Below are 22104 nucleotides of genomic sequence, written 5' to 3' on the forward strand. Positions count from 1 at the left end.
TTAATCCAATCATTGAAAAGGACATTTAAAGAATTTAAAGGACTTTAAAGAATTTAAAGTATCTGCTTGAAAATGAGACAAAGCTGTTAAGACATTTTTTAACAGGCATAGCAATTACAAAATAGTTCCTTTGGCCACCTTGAGAAATGCACTTTCAAGATTACCTAAAAGTACAATTAGCAATTCTACTAGATTTGCATCATAGCCATAAAATTCTCCCTTCCCTTTCAGTACTCTTCAATTATTTTTAAAGGTAACTGCTGTGCTGATTCCCAGCTTATATTGAACAGATGAGTACTAGTAAATCAAAAGCTGTCCAAATCTCCTACTGTGGATTAACATATACATAATGGCTGCTTGCCCATGACTGGAAATCCTTCTGATAGCTTAATGCTGTCAGGTGCTTCATCTCCAATGGCCAAAACATAATGTAAGATTCCAGAGGACAAATTCTTCAGGCTCCATTTCAAGCACAGAAGTATGCAAACACCATTAAAACCCACTGATTTTGTCAAGATGCTTTTGACAAGCATGTGTTTCACTAATGCACAATAACTACGTTCATTTACAAAAACAAACATGCAAAACCAATCAGTTTTGAAAGCTAAACAGCAGCAGAAGACACAAAGATGACAGCAGCAGAAGTTCTGCGGGTACTTTTAGTGTAGCATTTCTAATATTGCACTACAGTTTCCAGTTGGAGAAAAAAAATCTGTGAAAAACCCCATTGTCTAGGTGAACATCATGTCCATATTTAAGTCTTAAAATGCAACTTTTCATTTCTGAAAGAATAAGGGGTCTGTGGATTTCTTTACGAGGCATAAAATGCTCACATAAATCTCTGTGCTGACAAATCTTCAATCTGAAGTAAAAAACGGGCACCAGGACAGGACAACGTGAACAGAGGGGCAGTGGCCAGTCAAGGCAGGAGGATTTACAGAAAAGATGGTTTGCCAAGGGTTTTCTGGAGAGGGCAGGGAGGGGGTGGAAGCTTGGAACAAATTAATGGGCAAGCTGTTCCAAGCACCAAGATTGGCATGGGAAGAAGTGTCCAAAAGTCTGTGGCTCCAGGTTTGTGTTACTTAACATCACTGTCTAGCTATCTAACCACACTGTCACTACACACCGTGAATAGCAACATGTTTCTCATCAGCAATACAAATGTGCTGTCTTCTAACACCCAAGCCTACGAAATCTCTGGTATTTCTGGTAAGTGGAAGTATACCTGCCGGATGAACAGCACGTGGGATTTGCCTGGGGAGATGTAACCACACTTACTGCCATCCCCAGGTACCAGCCACCCTAAAGACAGTTTGCAGCAGGCAGTTTACTCATTTAGCTGCCATAGGACTACACATAGACTCCCATATGAGTGCTCCAGGAATTCGTGGACGCTGAAGGTAATGCCTCTCAAAACTTACCACCTCACCCAGCTTCAGGTACCTGACAAAACACAAACAACCCAGCAGAGCGGAGCCTGATCACTGCTCGACCGCACACGGGAAAGTGCAGGGAAGACTGTCCCAAAATCTCTGACACCACAGCTGCTCCTACTGACAAAAGCAAAGGAACAAGGAAAACACTGAGAAGGAAAGAGCACGTATCTCCATTTTGTATTATGTTTAGGATCAATAGCCAGTCCCGAAAGAGGATGCAAAGAAACACTGTGTTCTCTCAGGAGCGTCCTTTCCACTGTGAAAGGGGTCAGTTGGGAAGAAGTATCACAGCCTGTACTTCAAACAGCTGATAGTCATAGAAATCAGGGGACAGATGTCACAGGGGACAGAGACAGACAGACGCCTTTTTCCCTTCGCACCTCTGGGTGCAATGTCGGGTTCTCAGTACAGTGTTAATGGGGGACGGTGCGTTACGGGCACCGCGTTGAGAGATGATGGTTTGAAGGAGGAAAGTACACCCTCTGGAGGCTGAAACTGCGAGACTGGAAAATATTATTTCTCTATGCAAGCAAAGAGGGTTCAATTTAATTTCAAAGGTGGTTGACAGGTATTTTTTCATAGATTCAGTGAAATGCAGGAAGAAGAATTCAGTATATCCAAATCAGCAGAAAAAAGGGACAAATCTATGGTTTACATGCAGTTCTGCTGCATCTCCTGTGCTGGGGCCACATCACCCCTTCCACCCAAACAAAAGAAAAGGCATATAAACAAAATAAAATAGGAATAAGCTTGCACAGAATAAAAGATTTGAAGAAATGAAAGTGTTACAAAACTTTTTCAGTTATGTAATTTTCTATTATTAAGGTCAAATAAAAATTATTCGTTTGAATTCTTTCTACTGTTTGTTTGGGGTTTTTTTAAGTGGGCTTCCTTGTAATATTTTCCAGAAGAAAAACATGGAACAGATACACAAAACCATCATCTACTTGCTAATTTTTAACAGAACACTTGCCATGAGGCTTCCATCACTGTAAATAACTACGGAACTACAAATTAAGCATAAAACTAATTAAACAAACATTGTGTGTCCACAGAAAAGATTAATATAATTATAGCGCAGCAATTTGAGAAGAAGATATTTTGAATAAGTAGATAATTAAGTTAAGAGAGGCCTAAAGAAAGATTTCACACTCACATTCATATGCTGTAGCAGTTTAAAAATAGAGAGCAAGAACTGCCTGACTTCACCTTTTAATTTTAGCTGGGTGATGAGCTGGTCCCAAAGACAGAAAGGCACAGCAGGATTTTTTCTCAGCAAAGTGCCCTTCGTATTTTTATGTGAAGGAAATGCAGTATGTTCTATTAATATCCTGCTGTAGTCCTAGATAAGTCTAGGCACCCTTTCAGTCAGGAAAAAGTTCTGGTTTGTTTCTTAATCACTTGTACTCTCAAACACCCATGCACAAGTTGGAGAACCTCCCGACTGCCACGGCCACTTCACGGGTAAATAAAATCCACACGGGAAAAGACATTTCCTTAGTTTTCCCATCAGTCACCTCTTGCAATTACTAAAGCTGTAAGTATGCTTCTTCTTCTCTCATGAGGAGGGAAAAGGAAACAACAGAGTTTGCACCTTGAGAAAAGTTTAACTTCATTCTCACTTTAATTAATAGCTGGAGAAGAAAACGTTGATACCAGCCAGACCAAGACTACACTGCAGAAAGGGAGGCGGGGGGGTGGGGGTGGGAAGAAAAGTTGTTTGACTTAATGCCAGCATAATGGCTAGGCTCCCATGTAAAGAAAGATTGATTCTTCTACTGGGTATGGCTCCCTCACACACCTCCCCTTCCTGAGACACCTCTGATTAACCTAACCCAAGCACAAGTTTCCCCATAGCAGGTCCTGGCTCATTCCACTCTTACTGTCTGGCAAATTCTCACAGCGCGGCAGAGCTGAAACCCTTCCTGGTCAACAGTACCACATGGAGAACTTTTCTGTCCTTCAGGGAATGGTGGAAATGGAGAATAACCAGCATGCAGATTAGTTTTCCAACATATTCTTCCCAAAGTGACAGCTATCCAAGTGAAGGTCAGAGTTTCCCCAAAATCCTCAACCGTCTCAAAAACACCTTTTTTACTAAGACTAATTTTGCTTGATAAATGGTAATGGTTAAAACCTAGGCAGGAGTCTGAGTTAACCCTGTGGTGAAAACAAGCCTGCTAAACTCTCCCCTTGTCTTCCACAGTTGCATTCCCTTGCTTCTATTTTAGAGCAACAATCAGCAGTAAGACCCCAGATTCACCTTCCCCCTCTCTTATGTTTAGCCTTTAATTAAGGATTCATCTTAGGCTCCACCCGTAAACTTGTTCCATGTGTAAATACTGGTCACTGCTTCACTCCAGATACTTCTCTGAATAAGCATTTGCAAATTTTGTTTGCCAGGGAGATGAAACGCAAGTTAGTGGAAGTTTGCATTAACACCCTGCTGGTTAGCAATTGCTAGGTGAGGATGCCCTGCCGTTCTTATCTGTAGCCCACTATCTTAGTGAACTGTTTGCTCAAAAGCGTAGGAGATCCATACTGTCCTCTTAGTGACCTGCTTCCCATCCACTCAGTTCTTGAGGAAATAAAGCAAAGCACAACACTTACGCAGGTGAACCTAGGAAGATGTATGTAGTTTGCTTATACCCATATACCTGGTATCTTTTGGTTTTAATCTTGACGCTGTTTTGCATTTTTAATTACTGTATTTTTCCCACAATCCCACCTCAATCCCAATTCATGTTAGAAGTTCCATATTGTTCTGATAACTTTTTTCTATTATGATCTATAGATGAAGGGCATCGTCTTTTCTTGCAGCTGAAGCATGCTCTGCATTTCGTTTGTACACATGTAACTAGCTCATTTACTCTTATCACTCCTAGCGTTTCTAGTTTAAGTGTCAGATACCGAAACTGGCCCAGGCATCAACAGCACTCTATTTCCACCACAGGAATGACATCTTCCACTTGACTTCTTGCATCAAATGAAGTTAAAGCACTTGAAACTAAGGACTGAAGAGATGACCAATTCCATTTCTTTTACTGAAGATCCCTCTATTTTAATCAGAGATGCCTCCTTGCAAAAAGGTTGTCAGATGATATTTTTACCTTCTCTGCTAAAGTTCAACACAAAGTTTGTAGGGTGAGATCATCACTCACTGTATCACTATTTATAGTTACTTACTCTATCCTTACCTTAACAAGACCCTAATCAACAAAGCTTCTGATCCTCCTAAATTAAAATTTTAACATGAAGGAATTTTCATTTGAAGAAGCTTTTAATATGAACAAAAATTCTGCTTTTCTTGCTCTTAGAAAATAATTGAAAATTCAACTAAAAGACCATGAGCAATTCTTCTTCCTTTTCTTTTCATAAATAGTTCAGATAATGCTTCTCTATCACTCTCCTGTGTAAAGAAATCATTCATGGGTTATAAGTATGAGAGGCTGGGTTTATGTAGCAGAGGATAAAGAGATTCAATTTATCTTTCCTTCTTCTAGAAAGGGAAAAAATATCCCTTTGGAAGAGTTTACCATGCAGACACACCCCTTCCTTCTACACAGTCCCCTTGTCCTTCAGCAAGGTAATACACCAGACTCCACCAAGTGGCAAGTACATCCTTGGCAAAGCAGTTCAGGTTTCAGAAGGAAACGTACAAAAGATTCATTAATTGCTCAAACAAGCAGCCAAGTCTGAGTTTGCTTCCAAAGTCCATCCAGCAGGATCCAAATCCAGGGGAACGATAGGAACCTCTCCTCTGGCTTTATTAGGCTGCCTGGTGGGGCCGTAGTATATAAGAAACATTCTCCAGGGCTTATCAAAGATGCAATATAGTCTTTATAGCACTGGTTTTACTGCATGTGTGTAGAGCAATGAGCCTAAAGGGGAAGTGGTCTCAAAGCCAGGCTTCCAGCTGCTCCAGCAGCATTGTTACCATCAAACCCTGGCACCCGAAAGAAACGCCTGCTGCTCTCACCGCTGCCATCCATGTGGGTCTGTTCTTAAAGTAGTGTAGTGATCACTCCTAAAAGCTGGTCACTCTGCCAACTTCGCTACAGATAAATAAATACAATTACCTCAGGGAATTTAAATTAAGAGCTGCCTCTCTGTCTCACAGAGTTATATACAACTCATGTTTAAGCTTGAAGAAGCATGTTTTTCTGCCTCTCTTGATGATTTTGTTATTTCTTAAGAGCAGAGGATGGAGGTGAGGGGTGAGAAATTACATACTCCAAGTCTCCTCCAGTTACTGAAATATCTAACCCCAGATCTGGGGTCCATTTGTCACAAGTCATACCCCTGGACCGTCTCTGCCTTGTCCACTGGGAGTCAACCATCAAGCCCTCCTCCCACGCTGTGCTATTTGTACAAACTGCCAAGTTGGAGGAAAAAGTAGATACAGAGATGGTTTGCTTCTAGTGAGGTCCCCCTGGCATCCAGCTAAGAGGTGAGAAAACTAAATATAACAAACTTAAAACTACAATTATTGTAGGAGAGCTTGCCAGAGCTGCTCTGAAGCTCCTAATGGTCTGTCAGGGATTTATGGATCAGCTGTGAAAATTTACTCACAGCTAAAACTTGCCAATCAAGTCCTTGGCTTTGGAACACTGCTACCAACTTTTACATAATATAGTTTGAAATCATAGAAGCACCAAAGCAAAACAGTAGGTTTTAATGCTTCAAAGAAGGACAAATAAAAGAAAAATCTATCATATTAAACAGATCAATAAGAAATGTGTGGGGAGCCTCTCTTTTGTGTGTTTGTATCTTTGCATGAAAGGGTCTTACATTCTACAGAGCAGGAGGAGATTACAAAGAGAGCAGTGCCAAGTACTGCCAAAATGCACAGTAAGAGACAGTATGTTCTACAGAAAAGGCTACAAATGGCTGTCTTGCAGTTTAGAGCAGATTCCTCCCGTAAATTATGTCAGCAATCTAGAAAGTAATCTTAGCTGCTGATATTTTATGTCCTTGCCATATAGATAAGGATAAAATGGGATCTTCATAAAATTAATAAAAGCTCCTTTGAATATAGGGAGAAATACCACAACATCATAGCTGTTATTTTCATGTTATTCCATTAAAAAACTGCAGCAAATGTTACACACAAAAAATTCCTGAGAACTTACACAGAAAACAAAGCAAGTCGTCAGCTTAGACAGAAGATGTAAGACCGTGTCTTTTTTCTCCCAAATGCTCAGCAAAATTGGATGACAGCAGTGATGGTCACCCATAAGTGCAGTGCTGTGCAGAGGAGCTGACGGGCTCTTTGTAAACCCCTCTCCACCTTGGACTCTACAAATCCTTTCAGTTAGTGAGGCTTTAACATTTCAGAGTATTGGTTTTAAAACTTATCAGACCATTAATATGCTATTAAGAAGCACAAAGGAACATGGATCCATATTCCTCCCTGCACAGTTTCACGCTCTCTTTTAAAAGAGAAGTTTAAATGCTGGAACACAAGGTAACTTTCTATTATTTTCTTTGGCTTCTACTGTATGAAGTATCTCCTATCAGCAATTACTGTTCTTAATATTTCTGTGCAGGATTCCTGGTGCCCTGGGGGGAAAAAAAAAAAAAACCCACCACCACAAAACACAAAAAAAACCCAAGGAGTAAATAGTCATGAACCCTTGCAGATGTAGATGTTAGGTCTGATCCTCTAAAGCCTTACACACATAAATAACCCTCATGTTTATGAATAGGGCTTTGCAAGATCAGTCTCATAGTATATATACTACATCCAAAGAGGAATTGAAGTCTTATTTACCACTGAAAAGCAAAGTGGCTTGGCCACCTAACATATTTATGTACAATATAAGGTGTGTTGCTTTACTTTGCACAGATATACTTTAACCACCTAAACAAAATGACTAGATCACTTCTAGCCCTTGCAAATTTTCATTTTACTCCTTTTTTTTGGAAGGAAATTCAATCCTTTCATACTTTGCAATGCAGAAAACCTACAAAATCTAGGTTGAACAGTAATGACCGCTTGTCTTTCAGAAGTCTGATCTACCAAAGATACACCAATATGTGATTAACTTAAGTTTCATTGTCAAATTCGTTAGTTAGCACCTTTTTACTTCTCCAGGAGCTGGAAAAGAGAAGGTATATTCAAATAATATCCCAAACTGCAGAAAATACAAGAGTTGACTTGGATTCAAGTACCACAGAACTTCTCTTTGTTTACACCACTTTACCCGTGAACCTCTTTGCCCATGCTGCCAACAGAGGTATCTATAAACACCATCTCACTATTCTTCTGTATTACTTACAAATACGTTCACTTCTAGACACATCAATGACGCTTTCCTAAGCGTAGTGCACGTCAGAGTAACCTGAGGCAAACCTCCTGGGCCATCTCAAAGAGATTCAACACAGAGATGCCAGCAAAAGGATAAGCCCTGCCTGTACCATGAGGAGAAGGTGGTGTTACAGAGTAGAATAGTGACCTTGAATGAAGTGGTAAATAAAGAAAAGAGCCCAATGTTTGGTTGTCAGTTGGCAGGACGGTGGAAAGCTGTAGGTGACCTTACAAGAATGTGCCATGAGTGGGGCACAAATGGATGGCGCAGAGCACATGGATAGCAGGGGTGTGAATGTTAAGATGTGTTAATGGAAGAGTTTGGAAGATAAGAGGAGTCTAGGCCTGAAAAAAAATTATCACCCTAGTTTGCTAATATTTCTCTGTACAGTTTCAGGAGACAAGAGTCATCTTTTCTCCAAATCCCATCCTCAGTCTGAATTGTGCATAAACTCTGACAAAGAAATTTATGTGAGGGAGCAGAGAAAATCTCTGGAGTGGCATCCAGCTGCAAACCACACAAACACACAGAGCTGTGCACAGCTCTGCAGGGACTGGAGCAAACTTCTCTGTTTCTCTAGTTCCAGGCAGAGCAGAAAGCAGGGTGAAAAAGACATTATTAAAGCATTATATGGCATTTTGTTCTCAGTAAGTATTTTGCAACTTTATTTTACAGGTTTTTTTAAAAAACTGAGGCCACAAAGAGAACAATACAAGTTGGTCAGTGTAATGAACTGCATGTGTCATTAATCTAAGAAAATTAATTGGCACATCTTCCCCTAAGAGAAGAACATGTTAATTGGCAGAGACAGAAATAATATTTCTTACTGCAGAAACAGACTGTGGTCAATTTACTGGTGCTTTTCTTCTACACAACATGCAAAAGCCCACAGAACAGTATTTGTTATCTCAGTAAAGGAAACGTCAGCAATCAAGCCAGATGCCGAGGTACTTAAAGTCTATTTCTTAAAACAAAGATTCAAATGTAAGTAAAAATACATGAGCAACTCCTGCACATTTCCAAAGAAGTGGCCCTAGCTCACAGACACCATCAACTCACACATCTCCCTCTCCAGGAAAAAAGCCACAACGCATACAACTATAGCTTATGACGCTAACAAATTCAAGACATTTTACATTGCCTGAATTCTAATACTCTGCAGCCTACTGTACAAAAAAAATCACAAGATTTATGGTAAATTGAGGAAAGCTAAGAAGAGATAACACCAGATGCTTTTGGTATCTCAAAAGCCAGGAAGCTACGGAAGGTACCAAGTGATCAGAAATCAGCCAGGGAACTTGCTCATAACCTGCCCACAATACCATTTTCTCTGTCCATCCCGGCCAGCAGAAGACATTACTCAAGGGAATGGGAGTTAAACACTTCCTTATCCTCTCCCTGTCTTTTCCTAGCAAGAAGTATACCCAGAAGTGATGAAGCAGAATATTGTCCCATCCCTCTTAAAGCAGTCACCATCATTACCACTTGATGTAACATGGGCTTTAGAGTTAAAACCATGCAGAAGGTCGACTACACTTCACAACCAATATAGCTACGAATCCATATCACCCCCAGAGTCAGGCAGGGCTCACGGCATTTCTGGAGCATTCTGCAAAGGCTGGTGAGACACCTGCATGTCTTTAAACAATGGAGATGATGGAGGACAAATCTGAACAGCATCATTTAGTGCAACAGCCACACAGCACCAACTCCACCCCAGTCCTGCTCACTGCCTGTTCAGCTCATCTCCCAATGCGGACATGCAGAAAACTAACAACAAATCCATCTTCCTTGTAGTTCTCCTCAGACGCACGAGATAAATATGCAGCCTGTGGTACAATTAATATCAGTTAAACTCACATTTCACAAGTTCACGTAAAACACACCAAAAAAAATGCAGTAAGCCTGCAGCAAAATAATTGCCTGTGCACTCATAAATGCTGATCCTTTAAGAAAACAAGCCTTTGCCCCCTTCCTGCAACAGAATACCCAATGCTTTTATCTGGCATTTTTTCTAAATAGGCAAGAGGCATTTGTAAAACAGGCTAGGCTTGAGTTGTCAGAATAGGATAGATATTAAACATTTCTAAAACCCGAAGGGGCAGGTTTTCTGATTTCACCCAGTGTGTCAAGTGACAGCTTCACTGTGACGGGTCATTAGTGTGACAAAGAGAAAGCAGCTGGACATAGAGGGGCAGAGGCTAACAGAGCGATTACATCCTTAAATCAACTATAAAATGTTACAAAGGATGAAGGGGGGGGGAAAAAGGGAGGGAGTATATTCAGGGGAATGAAGTCAGTCTGATAAAGTGTCTAGCTGTAAATCGGATCAAAGGAGTTTGTTTAAGTAAAAAAAAAAGACAGCTTACTCTTCAGAAAAAGTAGATTCTATTTGAAGGAGTACTTTAAAATGACTAAAATTATTATTTCATGCAAACATTCCATTTTTTACCATCCCAAATAAATTTCTGCAGTCCTCTATGAAGTATAAATATATCTTTGAAGATCTAGTTCCTCCCATTTTGACAGCCTCCAGAAAGGATCAGAACTAAAAGTTATTGAGGTTTTTACCCATCTCCATTTTCCTTTCCTCCAAATCCGGTCGGAAAGATTTTAGCATCATTAGCGCAGCGTAGCAGTAGCTTAGCAGGACACACGTAACTACTTACTGTTAGGTGCGCACAGCTTTGAATGGACAAGGACTGAATTAAGAGGAAAACCAAAAGAACACATTTTCTGGTCTTCCCCTTCATGGGAACAGTAGTATTACATTTCCAGTAGAAGAGCAACATCCAAGCAACTTAGTTTCAGTAGAGCTGCAGTCCAAAACCCACTTAGTACATTGCTTCTTGTAAAGTACGTATTATTTAACTTTTTACTAAAGTTGATATTACTGCTGTTATCTCTCTCTCTCCCCACTAAAATATGTGAAAGAATTTGACATTTCTGGCAACTAGGAATTGATTGATAACTGATAATACAAGCCAGATTACATGGAAATGTTTGCATGCAAGGCATTCCTTCTAAATTATTTCTTCTAACCCCTTTCCACTTTGTACCTTTGTGCTCTCTCTTCAAGCCTTAAATTCAATTTTATTATGCTTTTCTCCCAATAAGCTGTTGGGTTTTAAATGAGAGTTTAAAAACAAAACAAAAAAACAAGAAAACAACAACAATCAAAACAAAAAGAAAAAAATCCCAAACAAACACAAAAGATTTCAAGACAAAGAAACCCACGTTTTCAGTCATTTTTGTTTAAAACAGAGAACATTCATATAATTAATCTTTAAGCTTTGGGTCACACCCGATATTGGTTTCCATCAAAAAATAAAACAATAAAAAAGTATTTTAAGTGAGAAATGTTAAGAAAAGGAAATTTTAAGAGAAAAGAGAAAATTTAATTACCTGACTTTAAGATAACTAGCATTGCTGATGCTACTTTTCGTAAGCAACTAAACTTAAAAGTGACGCGCCCCCCTGGTATCCCTGTCCGTGCCCCCCTACGCACACACACATTTGGTACACACATTTTAAGTCCTGACTTTAATGTCAGGTGAGGTCTAAGAAGAGTATCAATAATTACACAGCAAGGAGCCAGGCAATTCCAAGAAAACTGAGGTTCTCTCGCTCTGTGTTTCATAGCATACGGAGATGATGAATGGGAAACACAAGGAGGAGTTTAGTAACGTGGGTTTAGTTCCCATATTCTCGGGTGAGTCCCACACCACGCAGTCTACTTTTCCAGCCCCTGGCCCTTGTTTTGGTAAAGCTTCTCAGCTAAGACAACTACAGCACTTTCTGTTTTGTTTTCATCTCCATTCAGGGTGTTACAGTGGTTACAACACAAACTCTATGAGTTTTCAGGGCTCTGTTGGGTAGGGAAGCAACTCAGATTTTGGAGATGTACTTTAAAAGGCAAATAAATATGGAAAGCCTGGATCAGTAACAGTAAGAAGAGAAACAGTAAAACCAGTGTTTCTCCTAATGTCTCCTTGTTAAGTATCAGTTTAGCCTTTGCCATATAAGCCAAACTATTTGCCATGACTAATGTATATAATGGGAGTACATTTCATATTTTAACTCTCCAGAGAGACCTTGAGTTGAGGAAAAAAAGAAAAGAAAGAAAAAAGAAAAAGAAAAGTCCACACTTTACACAAAATAAACACACAAGGAAGCAAATCAAAAAGCACATGCTTAAACATAATGGTTTAAGTTAAAAAAAAAAAAAAGTTGGAGGTTATTTTTCCCAAGTTTCCTCCTCGCTGCTACAAAAAATAAAGGACTCAAAGCATTCAGCACCAGCCTGCTTACTCCTGTCTGCCCCCAGAACTGGCACAAACTGATGACGACTTGGGCGCAGATGTTGGAAATTCCATCTTCCTTCCAGAGGAGCTCAAAATCTCCAGGGCACAACCCCTTAGGAAAAAAAATATTAACTTTGGTTTTCCCCCCATTGTTTTAAGACATCTTTATTCAATTTGTAAAACAAACTTATACGGGGAGTTAAAACTGCTCCATTTCCACTAGACAGATATTACCCATGACAAATCATTAGAACCGAAAGCATGCAACCAGCCATTAAAACATACAAAGAGATTGCATTTCAATACAATTAGGTCTCCTATAATTATGGAATTTACTTGCGGCATGTTTTAAGCAAGAACTTTCACAGAAAGCACTCTTCAGAGTCAGCCCACAGCCACCACACAGTCCCTTTTCTCACTTCTTCCCAGCTAGTTGCTCCATCAGACTGCCATGAATTACACACCTGGAATTATTAATAGGAGTCTCCGCTCTCTCATGCTGCTTAGGCACTCCAGTCAATCTAACAGCAGGTGCTAAAATTTGTTACACGCTGAGCTGTCATCTAAAAATTACGCTTTGGAATACCACCTCCAAATTAAAAACAAAAATCTTCTCATAAGAGCAGACTTACCTGAAGGGAGAAAACAACCCAAAACAAAACAGCAGTTCCAAAAACGTATGAAAACTTCCGTGCAGAACAGGTATTTGAGGTCTCCTCAGAGATTTCCCCTACGTGTTTCACTTGCTGGTGCTACAGGCCCTACCCTGCATTTCCACTCCTTCCCGACAACTGCAGTAGAAACTGGTTATGAACACTAACCAACACCATCACAACTGTCCCTCTCCTTCTCAGTCTTCTGTTTTATTTCATATGCAAGCTTATGGTTTTGTAAGTCATCCTCCGTAGTGGGTAAACTCAGGTTTCCCTTCTCCACCAGCTTTTCATTCTCAGCTCTACAACCTAAGGGCTTTGACTGCAACGAGGCTTTTACTATTGGAAAATAAGAAGCATTTTCCCATCAAACATCGCAACAACCTGTGCAGATTGAAAGCTCTGTAAATCTTACGATTGGACCTTTATTATCAACTGAAATGACGTTGTCACTCAGGGGAAAAATACGACATGTAGACAGCATATTTCAATTTACATCTTATTGTATTTGGGTGCTATCAGCAAAGAATTTCAAACTAGGGATTTGGTTATCGTTTAATATTACAATTCCATTATAAATGTTAAAGCAGAGAGACATTTAAAGAATGTGGTACATGCTACCTGCGTTGCATGAGTTCCGTCAATGTAGCTGCTACCACAAACATTTCAGATCTCTGGTTTTGCTAAATTTTAATCCTTGTTCAATGCTCAGCATTCACAGTGAAAGTTTACCAGCTGCCCACGTAGGAAGAATTTTTTTTAAATTATTTTTGTCTTCACCTAACATCTGTAAAAATTTCTAACAAAAGTACTGGGGGGGGGGGGAATAGGAATCCAGCCTTTTAACTTTAAATGGCATAAAGAAAAATAGAAGTGTTAAAATGGGGAGATCCAGTTAAACACCACACAATATTCTGACCTACACCACTCTGAATTAGCATTCTGTGACTGCATACTTGCTTACTGCAGCTCGCACAGCAAAAATTGTTTAAAAAAATTCAACTGAAAATCAAAATGCTTTGGAAAAGAGGTCAATGTTTTCTTTCCTAGTAATGAAACTGCGACTTCATTTTGTAGAAGAATCACTGCTTTTTTTTTCCATCCTATTTTGCCAGTCATATTACCTGTTCTAGCATATTAGAAACAAATTTAGATGAGCAATTAAAGATATGCCCTAACATCTCACTTCCTAACAATCACTGACTATCCAATTCAGATTACAAAACACCCAAGTTACCATCAGTAAAGCAAAATACAATTTGCCTGCATTTCCGATTAATTAATAAATCTCCACCCTGAATTTATCAGGTAAACACAGGGGCACACACCAAATTATGCTGCACGGTTACAAAACCATATGATCGAGTTGCAGGACCTTAGATGGAGATGTTTGACATTTGCTATTCTGCGTCACATTACCATGACAAAGAACGGTCAGAACATGGCAGCTCTCTCAAACGTTTCCATTAAAGGAAAGGAAACCATTTCAAGTCTTCCTATCTAAAATTTCGTAGCAGGCACGACCGGCAAAAACGCAACGCCTTTGCATATAACATGCGCCGCATTAGAAATACAATCATGAAGCAGTCTCAACAGCTTCACGTATCTGACTCGCAATACGCATCCACACAAATTCTTGATAAACGTAAAAAAATAAGGGTCATCTTTAGAGACCACAGTTTAAAATTAAAGACTGATTTTGAGTAAGTGTAAATTACCTTCTGGTTGCACGATAATTCATATGTAGCACTGCAGCTGCCCAGCAGACTTAGGAGGTGACCATTAATGTTTCAGTTTCAATGCAAAATCCAAAGTCTATACTTCCAATTAGGAATAAACACTTGGGTAACAAGAACCGTTAACGTTTTGATGATTAAGTTACAAAACATGATTTAAAAGCAAACAGACAAAAAGAAAACCAAGCATCAAGAAATTTATGGGCCACACTCCACAGCAACTTTAAAAGTCCAGTTTCATATATATTTATAAAAAGATAACATGATTCCCAACTTAAAATAACATTGATATTCTAAGTTTGCTGTAATGTTAAAGCATACACGCACAGATATATTTATATACATGCACGTATGTATTTTGCAAATACATGTGAGAGAACTGAAAGCATTTCCTCCATTAGTTACATTGTTGGGTTTTGTTGACAAACTGATAAAGGAGATGCCTAAACGAGTGCCTTTCATGAAGAAGCTGCTGCAGGAAAGCAGCGCAAGCCGAGCTGCGAGGCTGCCACAGCTCGACAGTGCTTTGTCATACTCGCATTTTGCTTGATGGCCGAACAGGGGCTCAGTTCAGTTGGTGGCCTGGGACATAATGTCAAAAGCGTTTCTCAACCTACGCCGCTGCGCAGCACCCAGTGTCCTTCTAGTCAACTCAAGCAGCAAATCTTAAAGTAATAGAAGACAATTCTAGTGGCTCCATAACTATGCGTTGGTTAGTAGATTTACTGCTCTGTTAAAAGCCCCTATCTCTTTTTTTAACACGTTACAACTTGGGAAAAATCAGATACAGTGCATGCAACCATCCTGAACCAGCACAGATCAACTTATGCGTTACTCTTGCTTCACGTACTAACTGCAGAGCATTCAGTTTGTCTTCAAGCTTCTCATTTAGCCAGAAAAGTATCGCTCACGTCACCGCATCTGTGTGGCAAAAGTACTTTTTCACTCTCTTTCCGGATGGAAAACGAAACAGCAAAAGGCCATTTGCATCGTTGCCCTCATCAATAAACCTTCCACGCGTGCACAGGCTACTTTTTCTGTGACAGTTTTGCAGAGATGCGATCGCTTCTGGCACAGCCCGAGCCCCCTCGCTCCAGGCCTGACGAGGAGAGGCCCCAGCCCGCTGGCAAAGGCGCGGCGGCGGGGCACGGCACGCAGAGAGGCGAAGAAAACTTTCCCCATCCGGCTCCCTCCCGGAGGAGACGCGGTGCCGGGGCGAACCCTCGGAAAATCGACGCGAGCGGCTCTTGGGGCAGAAAACTTCTGCCGGGAAGCGGGACCGGTGCCGATCATTAAGGGGATACGTGCCCCGCATCAGCGGGGACGGCCCCGCCGCCACCCGCACGGCAGCTGCGCCGGGAGGCGGCAAGCTCAGCCCCACGGGGCACCGCTCGGTCAGGGCCGGTGCCGGGCCGACCCTCCGCCCGCCCGGCTGTCACTCTGGGCGCGGGGGAGGGAAGGGGGGCACCGCCGCCGGGGAGGGAGAGCGACCCGCGCCTGCCCGCCCGCCCTCCCTGCCCGGCGGAACGCGGGGCGGCTCTTACTTGTGGAGGAGCTGGGGCAGGCTGGGCGGCGGCGGCGGCGGCATCCCTCGGCCGGGGCCCCGGCTGGGGGCCTCGCTGCGGGCATCGCTCTCCGGCGGGTCAGCGCCGCGGGGGGCCGGGGCCTGGCTCATGGCAGCGGCACGGACCATGCGGGGAGGCCCCTGCGGCGGGAGGCGCGGATGACCGCGCAGACCTCCGCCGCGGCGGCAGGAGGGAGGGAAGGAAGGACGGGGCAGAGGACCGGCCCTGGAGGTAACCGCGCTCCCCCCTCCGCCCCCCCGCCGAGCTGCGGCCAGGCTGGCGACGGCGGGACAGGCAGCCCCCTGCGGCTGCCGCCGCGTCTGAGCCCGCCCTGCGGGAGGGCTGCCGCTACCGGCCGGGGGCGGCCGGCGCCGCACGGGAGCCTCAGCGGCGCTGGCGGGGCCGGAGGGGCGGGCGGCGCCCCCGGCCCGGCCCGGCCCCCCCCCCCGGGCCGCGCCCGCTCTCGCCGGCCCCACCTGGGCGTCGGGCCCGCTCCCTCCCTCCCTCCCTCCCTCCCTCCGCCGGCACCTGCCCGGCGGGAGGGTTCCCCGCCCCGGGGCAGCCCGGCAGCCGCCACAAGCGGTTTTGTGCCGTATCCCGGCCGGGGCAGGGTGGCCGAGGTGTACCTGGCCGTATCGGGGGGCTCCGCTCGTAAAAGAAAGGGCAGTACGGTAAAGAGCGAGCGGCACCGGCCCATTCACGCTCCGGCAGTAGTTTACAAACATCAAATCTTTCCCCTTCCCAAGGGCTGGGGGAAAAAGCGTGCATATCATTTTAATCCCTCAGCAGTAACACCTCTGCAGAAATGTTATTAGTCATTTATCAGACATAGGCTCTGTCAGCTGATACAAAACGGGAAGAGGAGAGTATGCCCCAGCCAACAATACAAACCTTCTCGAGTAACAGAGTCATCCCTAAAGCAAATCCTGAGTCTGGAACCAACCAAAGAACCTGCTTTTAATACAGGATTGGCAATCTTGGGCTCCCCCCTTCCTAATACATATATTAGCAGGATCAAGACCTACCCAGCAAGGCTGTAATAACACAGGATTAAGGACCGATTGCTGCACGATCATATGGTGTGACAAAAGGGGTTTACCTGCACATATTTTGGGAGGACATTTCAGATGACCAGTGGAGCAGAAATTGTGCTGCTCGTACCAACAAGTAACACTGAAAACATTCCTTCCAGGTCTTCTTGCTTCCTTGGTAACATGCTCTGTCTATTAGAGAGGGCTGAGTCAAAGACCATTTCTATACTTGTTCCTGCACCGCCTCAGTGTGCCATGCACCCTCCCCCCAATACACACAGTCACTTACACACGCATGGAGGAAAGCAGAAACATCCTGGCTTCTTTGAAAAATTAATCCTAGTTCAGGGGAAAGATTAGTTTTGGAGGGGGTCAGATTTTCCTCCTCTCTGCAGCTGGCATCATCATTTACAAGTATGTAGCCTTGTAAATGGGTACAAAATACTACCAGCAGTGACTGGAAAATTTTAAGTTATTTGTATTTATCACGTACTTTACGCTTTGTAGATGGAGAGCACTTAACCAGGTGCAGGGCAGTAGAGAATCAGGCTGTATTTCAGTTGCACTGTTACTTAGTAGTAGTGTAACACCAAATGCACCTTCTAAAAATGAATGGCAATCAGTAGTTTATACACATCGACTTACATACACGATATTCTGAGCTTCACATCCCTTTCCCCAAGGAAAAAAAAAAGCAAGATAATTTGTGTTCTGGTTCAGTGGAGCCAAGGGGTGGTCAGATAGTTGGCTGATCTTCCAGCAAGGAAAGGTAGGATCTGGCAGAGAAGTGAGGCAATGCATGGAAACAAGAAGTTAAGCATATGGTGCTATCTGTGCCTGAGGTTTAAAGTGAGTCTCAGGTGTCCATTGATCATCCTCAGAAAAAGTGGCTTTGAGTGAGTTTCCGTCTTGTTACAGCAGCAGAGAAAGCCCTTGAGAGACCAAGCGACAGCCACTTTCTGCTGCCTGTAATTATTTGAGGAAGTGAAAGATGGTGACTCATGGCTCAGAGGGCAGCAAGAGCACAGCTATGACACTAATGCATGGCCCTGGATTAGAAGGTGGATAGTCACAAGAACGTGTTACTTCGCACAGTTATATTACATCACTTGTAAAAATGGATCAAGTGTGTTTTACTAGGCACTACTATTTCTGCGTTTAATACGTACAGTGTACAAGTTGGCATTCAGGCTCAGCATGGGGTCTTAAAACCCTGCGAAGATTTTCTCCATTGACTCTCTTTAAAGCTGCAGTCCTCATCCCCACATCTGCTTTTTGTCAAGTTTTTTCTTCCCTTTTTCTGTCATACCCCGGTGTTTGCCTTGGCAGGATCCAGTGTGGCAGCAGCACTGCCCCTCGCCCCCACCCCAAGCTGGTCCCAGCCTTACCAGAACACACTAGCACAAGGCTCACCCAAATGCGGAGGTATTTCACTGGTTGTCCTACAGGGAAATAAATGGGTGGGTGTTTTACTGCTTGTGAAAAAGCATGGGCTTACTAAGGTTCATGGACTCTCTTGTTCAAGAAATCAATATAAACAGTTTTCTGTCCAAGCCTTGCAGGATTTCTGGAGCGCTGCCATAAGAAAGAGGAAGAACAGTAGCTGGGCCAAATGACATAGTTTAGGGTCTGGATTTTGCAGTAGAACTGAACAAGTGCAAACTGCTATACAAGATCCTATTCTCCAAATAAGGAACGTGGTTATTTATGCACACAGAGAAATCGTAGCTGTAGATTTTTCCCCTCGACTGGAGTCGCATTCTGTGTTAGTGTAACTGTCAGCTATTGGTAATTTGGGCAATGAACTTGGCAAAACACTGACTTTCCTTTTGCTGATGTCCAATTTATTAAATGTCTATGATTTTAGGTTAAAACTATTGATTTTTTTAAAGTATCTATGCCATGGGTGTTAACGAGTGCTCATGCAAAAAAACACTCCTAGCTAATAATTTCAGCTGAGATTAATATGCTTATTGCATTTCCAGATATGATTTAAAACAATCCCCACCTTTTACAATGTCTTTTGTTTGTTTGTTTGTTTTCCAGTTGTAGTAGTCCGCATGCAAAAACTGAAATCCTGATCTAACTGCTGTTCTAACTTGCACGAGTATAAATCAGAAGCAGCTCTCTGGTATAAATGAACTCACAGCCAGAACATTTAATTTTTAGGAGGGTAGATTAACAAAGAGCACAGGTGGAACCCAGGGAAAAGAAAGAGACCATAAAGTAGAAAAGTGATGGAGCCAGGCACAGGATACTATGTCCCCAAATAGTTCAGCGTCAAATAGCAAAAATAGCTATAACTTCATTGCTTTAAGAGCTTAATTAACCATAGAATTACACGGTAGCAAGGAAACACATCTAAGAATAAAAGATTATATCAAGTCAATGTGCCTATTAGTCCGACTAAGACCTTTCTTTGGTTCGTGACTGAACCTGTCTCTCTGTCACCTGAAATTTAATCTTTTGTGAATTCAATACCCTAAATGTAATCCCCTGTAAAATTAATACATAACCAACCCTCCATTATCAGGGGAAACAGGAGGTTGAAAAAACTGAAAGATGGAAAACTGAGATAATACAAGCACTTCTGAGCCATGGTTGGCCTGTTCACGAGCATTGTGCCCTAGCATAAACGTCCTGCTCAGTTAAGCTGCACAGTGCAGAACCAGTTTAGGTACCACTGTGTGTGTAAGATGGCTTATTCCCAAACTGGGTAAGGCACCCAGAAATAATGGAGAATAAACTCTCTTTTTTACTGTTACTACAGTGCACAGGTATTTGAATTCATATTTATAAAGTATGATCTAGACAGTGTTGTGATGGTTCTGCAAGCAGCAATAAAATAGTTATTAAAATACAAAAATGATTTCATGAAGAATAAAATGTCAGCTCTTAAGTAGGATTGAAGTAGCGTAAGTATCCAGTTGCAGGAATAAAAGACTTCATCTAGGAAGAATGGCAACATCGTACTCCTTAACACACTGTGGAGGGAGGCAGGAAAGCACTCTCTTACTTGACTTCCAAAACTAAAGAAGGAAAATACCTACAAATTCCAGAAAAAGGATGCAATGCACTTCAGGCCTGGCAGATTATGATTTCCCAGTCCACACTGAACCCCGTTTCTGGAACTTGCTGTGCATGTTTGCTTGTTGTTCTCTCGATCGTTGTTTGGATAGAGAAGCTGAAGACTGAAGCAGAAGTTTCCAGTGCCTGGGTATATGAAATCTGCCTCCTGGGTAAGTCTCTATTCGCTTCTATGAGCTGTTGCTATCAGCTTCTCCTGAAAAATATTTCAATCAGCACCACTTCTCACTTGTTCCTTTTTGGTGATTTTATTTTCACTGGATGTGAATGGAAACAGGTGGCCACAACTGGTAGGTTCTTTTGCAGTTACTCTTGCTTTGCTTTGTCTTGCACCTGCGTGGGCTCCCGCTGCCCATGACTGCATGTCAGTGGAATGATGATGTTCAGAAATACTCAGGGTACATTTACGAAGGACCAGGTAAAATTTAGCTCAGAGCCGCAGGTTGCTTTATAAGCAAGCAAACAAAAAAAAAAAAAAAAAAAAAAAATCTGACATTTGAAAGTACCAGGAAGTTTCCTAATGGCTTGAAAGGAAAATACAGAGGAGATGTAGTGCTTTAAAAGTATTTCAGTGTAGAGCTGATGTTTTTATAGGGGAACAGCATCACCTGAAGAATTTGACTAAACATGTTAGGTTGGAAGCAGAATAATCACCCCATGAGAAATCATAAAATGAAGCTTCATAAATGATACACTGAGAAAGACAGCCTTTCTCCAGATCTGCAAAAGGCAAAAGACAAAACTCAGGAACTGGACTGACCGCTGCAGTGATGATCACGTGCCTTCACGATTCAAGCAGATCAAGATGCAAAAGGATAGCCTTTGAAGACAAGCTAGCAGACACTCAACCATGGATAGCTGAGCCTTTCAAATATGTGGGGGCAGCCAGCTAATGAAAGGCAAACACTGCAGAATTTTGGTCCTGATGTGGAACGATGTGGGATAAATCAATGTTGCCCATTTGCATTTACTGTGAAAAGCTGTACACCCCCTCAGCACCTCAAGCCGGTGACAATGTAATCCTCAATTCACATATTGTAAATTTAGAAAAGATTGGAATGTGCAACTGATCATACCTAGGATGTTTACACATGCTGTTTGATCCCAAAATACTGGCTTATGTCATTAATGGCTTGTGTCATGCTCCTTTCTAGTTTCAGAAATGGCAAATGTTTACCATTTTAACTATGTTAGCCAACTGTTTAAAGAAAAGCAAAGAGGAAGCAAAGAAAGCATAATGGGCACAGTAAAAAATGAATGTTAAATTACTCTGAGGAACAACTGTTCTTTTAAAAAAATCCTTGATGTTAATTTCAGCTCTTGAGATAACCAAAACATGCATGTTAATAACCCAACTAATCTTTCCATGCCTTCACTATTACACACTTCAATTCATATCATGGAGTAACTGCTCTGTTTCCAGTCATCCTCACTTCTGGTTCTCATCCTTCATGACCCCAGAAGCACAAGAGAATTTACAATAATTGCTTATTTATTTGTTTACCCACCCCTTTCTAATGTATGTGTGCTCATATTGGGAACTTTTTCCTCTCATCCCCAAAGTTGTGGATAATGACTAGTGCCCCTTTACTATTAATTAATATAGCCATAATTAATATATTTAGTGCAGATTTTACTTCAGTCATTTTTTATTTAAGCATATTAGATTAGAAATAATATCCATCCCTTAAAAAGCTTAATTTTTCAAGCCTTTAAATACTAATTCTTCCTTATGTGCACGCAAGTTCTATGGATTTACGTATAGCTGGAGGCAAAGTCTAAACCTTACGGTTTCTTTCCCCGTGGAAAAACACTGATTTTTGCAAAACTGCTGAGTACCATTTGATAGGGATGAATACTACTGACGCTCAAGGACAAACTGAACATAATTTAGAGTGCAAAGTAAGCTGGTTTTAAATTCTATAAGAAGACAATTCACTTCTAAAAGTATGCCTAAGTAGTTCAGTACCAAATGCTGCAT

General features: G+C 42.0%; 1 protein-coding gene across 10 annotated transcripts in view; it reads right to left on the minus strand.

Moving 5' to 3' along the window:
- The window catches only part of RBM20 (RNA binding motif protein 20), a 107842-nt gene extending 91457 nt beyond the window's left edge, over positions 1–16385 (minus strand). For 5 of the 10 annotated variants that reach the window (XM_075757943.1, XM_075757940.1, XM_075757934.1 and 2 more), the window contains exon 1: positions 15985–16371. In XM_075757943.1, coding sequence (XP_075614058.1) covers positions 15985–16133 — 149 coding nt within the window. In that variant the 5' untranslated portion in view covers positions 16134–16371. Of the gene's footprint in view, positions 1–12683; positions 15549–15984 lie in introns of those variants that run through there. The other 5 variants (XM_075757948.1, XM_075757947.1, XM_075757946.1 and 2 more) reach the window with 3 other exon arrangements.
- Between the last annotated feature and the right edge of the window lie 5719 nt (positions 16386–22104).

This window comes from Balearica regulorum, chromosome 7 (genome assembly GCF_011004875.1).
Source record: "Balearica regulorum gibbericeps isolate bBalReg1 chromosome 7, bBalReg1.pri, whole genome shotgun sequence".
Taxonomy (NCBI): Eukaryota; Metazoa; Chordata; class Aves; order Gruiformes; family Gruidae; genus Balearica; species Balearica regulorum.